At 41.4% G+C, this 14,353-nt stretch overlaps 1 protein-coding gene across 1 annotated transcript in view; it reads right to left on the reverse strand.

Annotated features, from left to right (window-relative positions):
• Positions 1-14,353, reverse strand: part of PPEF2 (protein phosphatase with EF-hand domain 2) — a 356,454-nt gene that overhangs the window by 105,259 nt on the left and 236,842 nt on the right. The window contains exon 12 of the mRNA XM_085643039.1: positions 13,866-14,015. Within this exon, the coding sequence (XP_085499165.1) occupies positions 13,866-14,015 (150 nt within the window). The remainder of the gene's footprint in view (positions 1-13,865; positions 14,016-14,353) is intronic.

Genomic DNA, 14,353 nt, shown 5'->3' on the forward strand with positions numbered 1-14,353 from the left:
GTCAGGCGTGGCAGTAATACATCTATAGTAGTATTTTAAAAAGGAGCCCATGTTGGCAAATTCCTGTCCCTCCAACCCAAATTCAAGTCTAATCAGACAATCTCTTATATATTGGGGCAGCCTAAAGACTCTCCTGTATGCTTTGAGGTGGAGCTGTTCTGTGGTTTTAGTAAGTTGCCGTGGGATGGCTTAGGTGATTGCAAGTAGTAGGGTGACCCTGAGCACCCTTCTTATTGGGACTGAAGAGAGACTTTCTAGTACAGTGTTAAGCTGGAAAAGTCTAGTAGTGACTAGTGCGGCCTTTTCTATGAGGTGGCTCAAGTGAGTTTTAGTTCTAGCGTTTGTGGAAAGCCACACGCCCACGTATTTTTACAACTTTGTCCCAGTGATTTTTAGAGGGCTCATAATCTAGCAATAGTTTGATTTCTTGGTAGTCCTCCCGAAGGTTGTACCTTTTGTTCCTGACTCATTTGCCATCATTTTATTTGAATCATTGTACTTATGGAGGGCATTCAGAGCTTTTCTGAATCCCAATTTTGGAATGGTCCAGCAGGACAATGTCGCTAGCATATTGCAGTATAGTGATCTTAATAGCTCTGATTTTTGGCGAGATTAGATCAGCATATTTTAGGGCCCCTAACATGTCCACAATGCACGGAATAAATAACAAGGGAGCAAAGACACAGCCTTGCTTTAATCCGTTATTCGTGGGGATTGTCCTTGTTATTACCATTTGGGACAGCTTAACTTTCACCCATGTTGAGGAGCACAAAGATATTATCGCATTAAGCAAATTATTCGGGATGCCCCAGACCTGGAGTTTTCTCCATAAGTTGTCCCTGACGACCAAGTTAAGTGCGGCTGAGTAATGAACAAAACATGCATAGATGGAAGATGACTTCTGACTGGTCACTTGTTGAATTAAGTAAGAGAGTGTGCTTCCCTTGTCCGAGGTTGAATTGCTCGACTTGAAGCCCTTTTGACAAAATGGAACAATTTCATTTGATGCCACCTAGCCCTCCAGTTCTTTTAAGAGGGCAGGAACATATGTCTTAGCTTCAAAATCTAGAAGGGCGATCAGGCAGTAGTTGGCTGGATTCTGCCTATCTCCCTTCTTATTTGGTGCAAAATCGAACCCCTCCAGCTCTCTAGTACTTGACTGGTCACTGAGCGTGTGGTACATGGGGAAGAGTATTGTACACTACAGGTCGATGTCATCTTTGAAAACTTGGAGTGGGATCCCATTTGGGCCAAGAGCACCTGTTGCTCTCGTTTTACACAGGATTCTTTGATTAGTGATATTCGTGAACATTGGTTCCTTGTCTGAAGACTCATCTGGGATACATATTATGTTTGGCAAAGACACACGTGATGTTTCTGCTACATACAGTTTTTTCACATGCCGTGTCCACAAAGTTTTGTTGATTGTACTATTTCTAATGGTTTCCTGGCACATTTTGATTTAATGTATCTCTATAGGTCAGCCTGACAGCGTTTACCCATAAGTGAGTATATATGAAACCAATCTTTGTCCCGCTGTTGACTTTTTATAGACCAGACAAGTTGCTTATGTTGTTTAAGTCAAGCAGTCTTGACTGCTGATCAGTCTTGGTTTGCAGGTTGAATGTTTTTGCTTTAATTTCCTCAGCCTGCGGATGTTTCACTTCCTTTCCATAATGAGTTGGTTTTATGAGATTTATTTATGGAGACCTTCCTGGGAGCCAGTGCAGAGTCTAGAGTTAAATGGATATTCCTAATAATGGACACCCAGTTGGCCAGCAGATGTTTGCCACTATGAGTCGTAAGGGACAGACCATTGGCAGATTTTCAGATTTAAATTTTTGGCACGGAGGTTGGGCCCCACTTTATTCTCCGGATTAAGTTTAGAGTTTCGTCGCCTTGTGAGGTGCCCAACAGTATCTGGCATTCATGCTCGGATGAGGTGAGGTTCAATACTGTGCGAAGTGGGAGGCGGTCGCTCTCTTGTAATGAGAGGATTTCAAAGCTCTCCAAATGCTCGACGATTTTGGTTGAGGCAAAGACATAGTCAACAGTGCTTATTCCCTCAAATGTTTTTGGAAACCCTGGTGGCACTGGTGAATTTTCTACTATGTGCTGAATGGACTTGAGCCCATGTTTATTTAGGAAACTTTGGAGCAAGTCAGTTGAGGAGTGTGTTGGCAGAGAACCAACCGAGTTTGCTCCCAATTGATGCAGGTTAAAGTCCCCGCAGTTTATTATGTCATATATAACATGGTCACATAACACTATGTCCAATTTGTCACATAGCTGAGTCAACCTTTCCGCTTGCTCGGACACAAAACAGTCAAAATAGACGTTAATCAGCAAAATCCTTGTTTGGAAGTAATTTGCTTTAAGATTGGCCAGTGTAATCAGTTGCAGCATTTCTTCTGGGGTGATACATAGAAAGGCTTCCAGATGGCCTTCCAAAACTATTGCTTTTTATTTGCAGCTTGATGTATCTTGTGGAAGCCAAGGTTAGTTATTGAACTTGTTGACAATGTTTCTTGGAGGGAAATTAAATCAGTGAGTTTGCAGATGAAGATTTTAATAGTTTCGACAGCTGTCAGCATTTCATGACAGTACCTTTAGATATTGATGTCTTTCTGGGGCATAGTTACTGATGCTAGGAGCAGTTCTGAGTAACACTAGACAGGGCAGGAGGTATCCAGCTCCAATCTGTTATATGCTTTCCCTCATGTGATTCTATGGCGTCTCTCCTAGTTGGGCTCCTTATGGTTGAATAAGACCAGGCAATCCACATATTTGCTTGAGGTAGTTAATGTTGCGAGTGTCCAATCCCCTTTAAAGCACTGTATGGATGAGCAGTAGAGTTTGACAGTTCATTTTGGTGTTTCAGTAGGGCTGGGTACTTCGAAGCTGTAATTTTTGATATCCTGATGTCGCATTCCTCAAAGATCGACCTACACACCAGTATTACTTCTGCCAATAGAGACGATTTTTAGTGCTAGTATTGTTGAAATTCTGCCTTTCTGGCACTTCAGCAGAACTTTAAACTCAGAACTCAAGATGTCTTCAGAGGTGATGTTTAATAGATTTGGGATTGCCTGAAACAATTGAAATTAGTTTGAACAGTTAAAAATGTTGTGGTTTCCCTTTGTTGGATATTGTGGTGCAAACACCAGCTTTGTTTGCCTGAAGTCTCCTTGGCATTTGCTAGATGGGCAATAGTTGCTGATTTGGGCAGCCTTATCTTGTTCTGAAGAAATTCGGCTGAGTCTATCAAGCAAGGTCAGCTTTCCATGTGACTTTTCCTTTTTTGTGTAGCTGGGCTGGAGTGCAGCAGCTCCTCCGGCTGTTCACGAGTTTTAGAGAGTAGTGGTTGTACCAACTCTAAATGAGGGTGTTGTATTGTATGTCTATATCACTTTAAGTACCAATACTATTGTGTTAGTGGCATGCGCTTTGTTATTCTTCATAGTGCGTTCCAGGTTCTAGGGTGGAACTGTATACATAACTTTCCAGTAAATGATTCAGTTGTTTGCGAGTCTGTAGCTGGAAGGATGTAGTGCTGTGCTATTAATCAATAAAGGAATTCAAGCTTATCAATGGTAATTGATTTTAATATTGGCGACGAGCTGAAAATCTCTCCAGTCAGAAAAGCACGGGAACGGAGAGTAGAAGAATCCACGGAAGAGAAGAGGAAGAGAAGCGAGCAGTTCGTGAATTTCAATTTTAAAAAAAAGGAAGAAAACGAAGGCTGCTTTTCAGAAGTCGAGCTGAGAGGTATTTGAAGAAAAGGAAAATCAGCAAGCTGTGACTTTGCATAGAAAAGAAGCGCGATTTCAGGAGTGAAAGAAGAAAATTTGGGAAATAAATAAAGTTTACCGTCATCTTGAAGAACGTCCACGAGGAGCGATCGACGTATCCTAGCACCGCTGTGGAGAACGCGGCAGACGAAGGTACGTCATCGAGTGGAGATCCTCATTACGCTGAACGCACGTTGACGTGCGGAGCGTTCTGGATTTATTCGCGTTACCAAGCTACGAATGTTCTCATCGGCTATTGTTACGCGTCAAGGCGTAACACGCAACTAGACGCACAGAGTGTTATGGGAGAAATGTTTGGTTGCTAAGACGACCAGTTCACGGAGCACGGAGCAATCAGAGAGAAAAGTGGCGCGTATTCACAAAGAACTGTGGGGAGAAAGGAGTGAAGAGCAGTAATAGTATAACAAAAGGTGGGAAATTAATTTCATCACATGTTATAACTGTTTAAACTTGTTTGGGAGGAAGTCAAGGAGTACTTCTATGAATCTTTTGGGAAGCATATGTTATTTGCTTAAAGGAAGTCTGGTAAAACACTTGTTTGGGAAAATTAAGAAAAGTAAACAAGCATAAGTGGAAAGAAGTTTTGATCCCATGAAGAGTCTCTGAAGAGAAAGGAGGAGTACATTTCAGACGCCTATATAGAAGGACATACGGTTTGCTTTATTTCTTGTACACTTATATTTAAATTCATTAAAGGAAGTTTTATAAAAGAGAAGTGAGTCAAGGATAGAGTAAAGACAGTCTATAAAAAAAATTAAAAAAAACAAAAAAAATGCAGTTTGATCCTCCTGGAAAGTTTTTACAGAATAAGGGAGATCCACCTCTACCATGGTCAAGGTGGAAAGAAGAGTTTTTAACATACAGGAAGGCGATTGATGGAGAGCGCATGGGGGCGGAAAGGAAAAAAAGCATTTTACTGCATTGTTTAGGTTCGGAAGGACAAGACATTTTCAGAGCGCTACCACAAGTGACACCTCAAGTGGGAGAAGAGAACTTGAATGTATACAACGAGGCACTACAGAGACTAGAAAAACATTTTAAACCAGCTACAAGCATTGCGTTAAACAGATTTAAGTTCTACACGAGGGCGCAAAAGGAGGATGAATCGTTCAATGACTTTTTGACTGCATTAAAAGCCTTATGTGTGCATTGTAAATTTGGTATGATGGTGGATGAGATGATAAGGGATCAGATAATTGTGCATGTGAGGAACAAGAAAGTTCAAGAGAATTTATGGGTTATGGGTGATCCAAGTTTGTCAGAGGCAATTGCCAATGCAAAAGCTGTAGAACAGTCTGAAAGTTGGATGCAAACAGTTCGGCAAAATACAAAGAAGAGTGAAAGTGTGGAAGAGGTATGTGCTATAAAGAATAATACGAGAAGTAGTGCGCAGGGTCAAAACAACAAGCAAGATGTCGTACAAAAGAGGTATATAAGTAACAGATACAACAGTGGAAATGCATTTAGAAGCAATGGGAACCAGGGAGGTCAAAACGTGTGTTTTCGATGTGGAAGTAAAACGCATTTGGCAACTTTTACAGGCTGTCCTGCTATAAACAGAGAATACAGGAAATGTGGAAGGTTGGGTCATTTTAGCATGGTTTGCAGAGAAAATAGAAGGAGTAATCCTTCAACATCTACTTCTGGTTCAATTTCAACTATTAGTGGTAATGAAGTGATTCACAGTGAGACAGGAAGAGAAGAAACTTGTGTCAATACAGAGTGTGAGAGAGGTTTCGTTGTTTCAATTGTTAATTAATGTGTAAGTGAGGGAAAGGAGAATTTACTAGAGTCTCCCAAATGTAGGGTCGAAGTTTTGGGTGTGGAATTACAGCTCATGGCTGATTCAGGATCGCCATGGACAATAATTTTTAAAGAATATTTTGAAGAAAAACTGAAGAAGGTATGTATTGGGGAAAAATTACATGCCAGTTATGTTATTGCTGAGAGTTTTGATGGTACAAGAATCGATATGGAAGGATATTTCAGTGTTATTTTGTGGTTTAAAGGCAGATGTGCAGAGATTAAATTGTACATCGCTATAAAAGGTGTAAATGTACTAGGATGGCGCGATCAATGGAAACTAGGTATAATGTTAAACTCACGAGCTGCAGAACCGGTCAATTTAGGAGATCAATTTTCAAAGGGAAAAGTTGCAGTTTTAGATGCAAATGATAAAGTGAAGATCTTAGTAAACAGGTATAAAAATGTCTTCAGTGAAAAGTTGGGAAGGCTTAAGGATTTTGAACACAAAATAGTTCAAAAACCCCATGCACGTCCTGTAGTACAAAAATTGAGAGGTGTACCCATTAATGTGAGAGAGGAGCTTAGAGAGATGTTGAAACAACTTACTGAGGAAGGTATCATTGAGGAATGGGTTTCTCCCATTGTTTTAGTACGCAAGGCTGATAAGAATTTGAGGCTGTGTGTTGATTTGAGATCTTTAAATTCCAACATTGTGATCGATTGCCATCCTCTCCCAAATATAAACAAAGTGGTATCTATGTTAGAAGGCGCGAAGGTATTTTCAACATTAGACATAAGGTCTGCGTATCATCAAATCTGTCTGTCTGAAGAGTCTAAAAACCTAACGGCATTTATTACCCCACAAGGCTTGTATCGCTATACCAGGATGCTGTTTGGTTTGGCTTCAGCCGCATCGGTTTTTAAAAGAGTTATGTTCAGAATTTTCAGAGATATTGATTTTTTTGTAAAATGTTTTCAAGATGACATATTAGTATTTTCAAAAAATGAGGAAGAACACAAAATTCATCTTAAAGAGGTCTGCAGTAGGTTGGAAAAAAATAGTCTCACGCTCAAGGAAAGCAAATGTAAGTTGTACAGGAAATCAGCAGAGTATCTAGGACATACTCTATCAGGTGATGGGGTAGTACCAAGAAATCCAATGTGGATGCTATCATCAATGCTCCATTCCCCATAAAAAAGGAACAGTTGTTGAGTTTTGCGGGGATGTGTGAGTATTATAGCAAATTTGTAAGTAATTTTGCAAGCAAAATGGAACCTTTGAGAGAATTACTGAGGAAAAATGCAGATTACATCTGGGGTAGTAACCAACAGAAGGCGTTTGATAATATCAAGCAAGAAATAGTGCGTGCACCCACTTTGAAGCCATTTTGTGTTAAAAAAGAGTGCATTATCACGGTCGATGCTAGCTTGTATGGCATTGGAGGTGTACTTTCGCAGAGGTATGGTAGAGAAGAATGGAATGTGGCATTTGCTTCAAGAACTCTCAACGATTCGGAGAGAAAGTATGCAGTTATTGAAAGAGAATTACTTGTGTGCGTTTGGGCATTAGAATATTTCAAGTTGTATGTTTGGGGCGGCAAATTCATGTTAAGAACAGACCACAAACCGTTAGTCAATATTCTCTCTTCTGGTGGGTGGAATTCTACCGATAGAATTGCTAGGCTTTCATCTAGGCTTCAAGAGTATAATTTTAAGACAGAATATGTACCAGGGAAGAAGAATGTCACAGCTGATTTCCTTTCAAAGTTACCATGTACTCAAAGTGGTGTTAATGTGGTAAAAAAGACTGATTTTGTCCTTAACGTTAGTGACATTATGCCTGCACAGTTTCAGGATATTAGTGAGAACCTTTGGGAAGAGTGTGTTAATAAGGATAAGGATTGGTTGGACATTAAAAAATATGTTTTGGAAGGTTGGCCTAACAAATATCTAATCAGACCTGAGTTATTACCTTTTGTCAAGGTCACAGGCGAACTGGAACTTGAAGGTAATTTTCTTTTTAAGAATTGTAAGTGTATTCCCCCAAAAGGAATGCAGGATGTTATCCTTAAAATTGCTCACAAAACACATCCGGGTATTTCATCCATGAAACTTCTCATTAGAAATTTCTTTTGGTGGCCAGGCATTGACATATTCATTGATCGGGTAGTCAGGGAATGTGAACAATGCGTTTCTAGTGAAAGGATGCTCAGTGTTAAAACTCCTCCTTTAAGAATGGTTGAATGGCCAAAGGAACCTTGGCAAAGGTTAGCCTTCGACATTTCAGGTCCTTTTAACATGCTTCCGGAAAAGTTTACATTTGCTTTAGTGTTAGTAGATTACCATGCTAAGTGGCCGGAGATAAAATTTGTGAACAAAATTACAACAGATGTTGTTTTGAACTTTCTAAGAGAAATGTTTGCACGTGAAGGTTGTCCATCTTATCTTGTCAATTTACTTCCTTAGAGATGAAAAATTTTGTAAAAGAATGTGGAATTAAACATATCCTCACTTCCCTTTATGGATCGCATGAAAACGGTCAGGTTGAAAGATTTACCAGAGTCTTGAAGGATTTTATAATAGAATCTATGAAGCATGGAGAGGATTGGTTGAATACAGTAAGAGAGACATTAATGCTATACAGAATCACTCCTCACACTACAGCTGAAGTTAGTCCGTTCAAACTGTTGAAAGGAAGAGAACCAGCCTCTAAAATTTGTCCTTGGTGGTTTCGAGAGAAGTGTGTGAAGCAAATTATGAGCAGTGAATGCGTTAAGAATATTGCTTCAAAGGTAAAGAATAAACAACAGAAAACTTGTTCGTGGTTTTAGAGTTGGTGATTGAGTTAGAATTCTATACCCAGGAATCATCTGCAAGGGGGCTGGCAAGTTTGGTAAAGCTATTCAAATTAAAAGAGTATTTAGGAACTCACTTGCCACTCAAGATGGGAAAGTCTGGAATGTTAGAAGGGTTGCAAAGTGTCCTCTCAATGTTAGGAGCAATTCTCCAAATGATGTTCCTGATGAGTCAAACTGTATTAATGAATGTAATGCTGGTACCTCTGGTGAATATGGTGGTTTGAAGAAAAATGTTTCTCTTTTTCCTAAGGCCAGAACCTCTAATCGTGTAAAGTATTTTCCTAAGAAGTTGAATGATTATGTCTAGTTTTCTTTTTCTTTTCTTATGTTTCTTTCATTTATTTTAATTTCAGTTTTCTTTTCTTTTCTTTCTCTACTTTATTTAAAGGAGGGGGATGTGTTGCATTCTATGTCTATATCACTTTAAGTACCAATACTATTGTGTTAGTGGCATGCGCTTTGTTATTCTTCATAGTGCGTTCCAGGTTCTAGGGTGGAACTGTATACATAACTTTCCAGTAAATGATTCAGTTGTTTGCGAGTCTGTAGGTGGAAGGATGTACTGTTGTGCTATTAATCAATAAAGGAATTCAAGCTTATCAATGGTAATTGATTTTAATAGAGGGCTAGGTACAGAAGGCGTTTCTGAGGTGCTCTGGGCAACAGTGGAACTTGTCCCATGTTCGAGTGAAGAGTGCGCTAATGGCGAAGGTCTTAGTGGTTGAGTTCAGCTTCCCTCTTCTCTAATTCTCTTTCCTTGAACATGGGATATACACTAACGGAATTGTTGTCAGATATCTTTTGATCATTTGAGTGTTGAGGTGGGAGTGGATCTTTTACTGCTATGTTTTTGACCTTTTTTAGACTCTTTTTTGCTTTCTTCAAGAGAGCTGTGGGGTCCATTTTACTGTTCCTGGTGAAATAATTTCCTCGGATTCCAGTTCAGTTGCTGTGGAAGGTTGAAGGGCTACCTTGCAAGCATCTTCCACTGAAATAACAGGAGAGTTAGTTAGTTGGTCCAGTTGTAGTACAGCCTCGCTGGATTGCAAGACTGTTGTTACCGCTGCTTTGCCTCTTTGATCACTTTTACGGTTGTCTCTTGTCTCTAAGGACCATTTCCAATGTCTATTCATGTGTGCTGAAGTGATTAAGATCTACTTTTTCCTACAGATTGAAAAGCAAGTTTCAGGTCCAGTATCACAGAGTTTAGGATCTCAGGCTATGAGATGGCAGTCGCACAAAGCACACAGAATTTTGTCTTTTCTAATTGAGCTGGCGCCTTGTGCCCCCTCTTCCAGAGAGCTGAGTTAGACCTCCATTTGGCTATTGGTGTAGCTAGGGCTTGTATTAGGTCAAGCGGCAATTCCAATTTATCTGACTGGCATGTTAGGAGTTTATTGTAGCAATTAAGGTGGCTTTAATTGAAGCCAGTAGATTACTTTGCTCACTGTGAGTCTGGATGGTATGGGGGGATGGACTTTTACAGTTTTCTTGGACTCAATTTGAACATTTGGTCCTGTGATGGTGGCGGTTGGGGATTTTGTTGCTGGATATCTGCATCTGCATTGGCCCTCAATACAAAGGGCGGCTCTGTGGGGCTCGGAGTGAGTCAGGTCCCACTGTTGCCACCCAGTGACAGATCTCTGCTGACTTTAGGTTACCTTCACTGGTACCCTGCAATTGAAAGCCACTGGTTTTTAATCCAGAGATATGAATCTGAGCAACTGAAGTCATGGGATTTGGCGTTATTAGAGGAATAGTTGTCATGTGGGGCTGAGTATCAATGTTGAGAGGGCAGGAGTTTTGCACACGAGGGTGCTAGCAAGAGTGCTGGCAGTATTAATAGGGTTCTAGCCCATCTGATCCTTTCCCACTGCCTTGGTTGTGAGCTTGATCTCTGCCAGCATACTGTCAGAGAGGCTGTCTGAGAAACTGTCATTAACTGTATTGTCTCTCCTCCACCGGGGAAGAACTGAGTTGTATTCGCAGTTTTGTTTAGGGAGCAGCATTATAAACAATATTCTGTCTTTCAATGGGTGTGCCACGGCTTCAATGTCCTCTGTAAGGTCCACAAGGTCCTGTCGTTGGCTTAGGTCAGGGGTATGAGGCTGAGGTGGTTTCTTCTTGAAAAAGTAGTCTATCAAGGTTCTCTTCCCGGGCGCTGATGTACTCCACATTATAAATGCTCCTTACTTCATTGCTTCACGCCACTGTAGATGTAAGTGTGGGTGAGCATGCCATGCCACCAGTGACCTCCTCAGCGGGGAAGGCACTCTTGGTGGTCCCAGTGCCAGCTGCACTGTCTGTTTGGGGGATTGGTGCTTCTGCTTGTTCGTTCATCAATGTGGTTCTAACTGCAGTAACTTGCCACGTGTTAGCCTGGGAGCCTCTCCTTTTTGCCATAGCGTTGGTGCGCCATAGATAGAAAAGTCTGTGCATCAGTTACCACCCGAGAAGAAAAGGACTTATACACTTACTGAAGTCTTTTAGTGGACCTTTGGTTATTCTTTGTGTCAGTTGAGGCATGACGTTTGCCTCAGAGTGTGTTTTTCTTGGGAGGCCTCTGAACTCTGCTTCTGCAGAAGATATCTCCTCCATGCCCTTCTCTTCTGAGTCTTGGGTTGCAGAGTCATTGTGGGTCCCAAAAGGGCAAATCATGAGAGTCTGTTGGTGTGAGTCAGATCTCATCTCTAATTCACACATTCTCAAGAGGCCTTTGGAGTCTCAAAGAAAAAGGATTTGATTGGAAGAGGAAATTTAACTTAGAAAGGAAGTGCAATGTGTGGCATTGGTCGACAATTTGAAGTTTCTGTTACACTTTTTCAAAAGATTCATGCTAGAGGTGTGCCTGTTTACTGTAGTTCAAAATATCTGATGTGATTCAAATGGAATTGAAGGTAGTCTCCTAGCTGACTGCATGACCTCATCCTGATATTTAGTAACTAGGAATTCTATTGATCATAGTTCTGGGGGTGGCCCCATAGGAAGATTTGAAACAAGAGATGCGCTGTATTAAAGCATGTTTACAGCAGTACAGGGGTATGTATGTATTTATTGCTTATTGAGCGCAGCTGTCACCCAAAGGGTATCCTGGCGCTGAGACCTAACCATGCATCTATTAAACAGCTACATTACTCTGGGGAACAAGTAAGTTTTAAGGCTCTTTTTAAAAGTGAGCAGATCAAGGCAGCTCCTTAATGCTAAGGGGAGAGTGTTCCACAGGTATGAAACCTCTAATCCAATGCTCCAGGAACCGCTCAGTATAATTCCCCTTCTTTGATCCTGAGATTTTTTCACAAAGCATGGCTATCTGTATCTTTCACTTAACTCCTGAGATGTCTGGATGAGGTAGTCAGCCAGCATGTCAGGATCTGTTAGACGGTGTGTTCTAGTTTAGGTACATGCCCTTCAGCATCTTTCACCCTCTAGTCTGTGTTTCTTAGGTCCTGTCTCAACAGTCCAACTTCAAGGCCTACCTCACCAATTTTAGATGTAGGAACTCACAGAAAATGTTAATGACTTGTAAGGTATGTCTGTACAGGAGGGGATACCCGCTGTGTCTTCCTGGGAAAGAGTGTGTTTGAGGCAGTCTCAGGAATCCGGCCAAATTCTTGTAATTTGTGAACGTATTAAGTTATGCCTGGTTGATAATAAGTTTGGACATATTCTTCACCATCCCTAACACAGCCGTGAGCTACCAGGGTTATGCCAGTAAGGATGGATGGCCACCAGGTCTTGTCTATCCCACCAATCAAATCCTAAATTCTACTGTTTTCTTCAGGTGTCAAGGACCTCAATGCCTCATATCTTCTGGATGACAGCCAGGAATTAAAGCTTTGCCCTTCTGGCTGGATATGCTGAAGGGGGAAATCAGGAGGGTCTCACTATCCCTGTACCACAGACAGGAAGACAAAAGACAATAGCACCTTAAGGATTTATCTCATGCAAAGTACCTCAACAGCCCACCACTTTTTAAGTGGATGGAAATCTAGCCCAAACAACAGTGCCAGGCACTTCACTGTCTGTGGTGTACTTTTAGCATCCATTGAGATCAGCCACCTCACAGTCAATACCAAGCACACCATACCAGAGGAGAAAAGATCTCGTGGCTCTATCAGGTGAGCTTCTGGCTGTGCCTTTTACCCACTTATTTTCTGTGGTTAATCTCCATCCAGGCCCAATGTGGAAGGGTCATGATCACATAAAGGGAAGACCGAACCTCTAGGACCTGTGTGATAGGTTTTACTTCTAGTTTAAACTGCCATATTCTTATGGGCAGAAGTATATAGGGATCTCACAATGATGTCCAGAGAACAACAATTATTGAATGAGACCTGCCATAACTTTGCAAGTTCTGAACACAGCCTTTTGGGAATGAGTGTTTCTTGTCACAACCTAGTGCTAGTCACCATGCTGTGAATAGCCATCCCACCAACCGTTCAGTCCCAGGGCCCCGTTCCTTTAATGCTTCAAGGACCTAGGTCTTCTATCCTCCTGTGTAGATGTCTAATAATAGGAGGGCCCTCCAACAGGTTGTTCCACCCAGAAGCCAAGTGCCATGTGTGTAGCCCATAGGTAAGGGGAAGAAGCACATGCAGACAGGGCAGGCCAACCTAGCGTCTCATGATCAAGTGACCAGCCTCGGGGTTTCATTAGACCTTTTACTTATCTAAGATTTTTGCCTTGTTATCCTGCAACTGGGAAAGAATAATGTTGATGCAACCCAATAAACCCAGCGGATGCCTGACCACTTCCTTTCACAGGTTCCAAGACAGACTTGGGCTCACTGTCTTCCTCTGACCTGGCACACGCCCTTGCTTAATGATTCATCAGTGGGTGAGTGGGTAATGGAGTTGTCCCAATTTCCACTCAGCCTGAGGGCGTCATGCTAAGCTTCTGGGCCACTCACCTGTGAGCTGAGCCACATTCTACTGTTCAGCTCCATTTTGCGACTCTCCTCAGCTGCCCCAGCTTTCACCAGTAATAAAGTGGCGGGCAACCACTTGAATCACAGGTACCAGAGCTCTGCCTCTCATTGCCATGGAGATGGCTTTGGGTTAGTTTCTTTGAGGACTTAGTAGGATTTATGTGTGCAAGGACTGAGCACCTTTAGTTTGCATCTGCCATCTTGACCGCCTTCACCATGACCCGATTACCATTTACCACAATGGTCCCTTACAAATGAGGAACTACTGAGGACACCTAAGGTTATTCCCAATCCTCCCATTATTTTACTAATGGGTCTCTGGGTGAAAAACCAGACCCACAGAGTAACCGTGGCTCTCATAATTCCAGTGGGGTAGGAACTCCATTTACTGACCCCGTTATAATTACAGAGGACCTTGTAATGAAGGCTTATAAATGCTTTGACACCAAGTCAAGATTCTGTGAGTCAGATCGAGTGACATGCTATTTGTGAATGTTGAAGGAGATAAAATGTCTGCTGTACCTTGTGTCTTTCAATTTTGGCCAGCAAATCCAAGTCGGTGGCATCTGACAGCCCTCCATGCAATATCAAGACTTTCTGGTCAATAACAGTAGCAAGCGGCAGCCAACTAAAAATGCTCTGCAGCATTTTCAAGATTTTTTTCCCATGCATCTAAATTGCCAAGAAAAGAAAGTCAGACACAATGACAATAGAGGAATCACAAATCTACGCTTTTAAAAAACCGGTTCCATAAACAAATGCTTACATGTTAAGGGATAGGCTTTTGGATCTTACAAAATTGGGAAATATATGAGCACTATAATAGGAATGTTTATTATGGCAAAATGAAACGTCTGCTCATTTTTGAAGTGACAGAGCTTTTCATTCATACAAAACGGAAAATACATCGACTGTATAATTGTAAAGTTTTCAGCCAAATGCTATTCAAAATGAATGGTCTACCTCCAGTAATCCCGTAATTGATTAGCAGCTGGTAAACTGATATGAAA

The sequence above is a fragment of the Triturus cristatus genome, chromosome 2_2 (genome assembly GCF_964204655.1).
Source record: "Triturus cristatus chromosome 2_2, aTriCri1.1, whole genome shotgun sequence".
Taxonomy (NCBI): domain Eukaryota; kingdom Metazoa; phylum Chordata; class Amphibia; order Caudata; family Salamandridae; genus Triturus; species Triturus cristatus.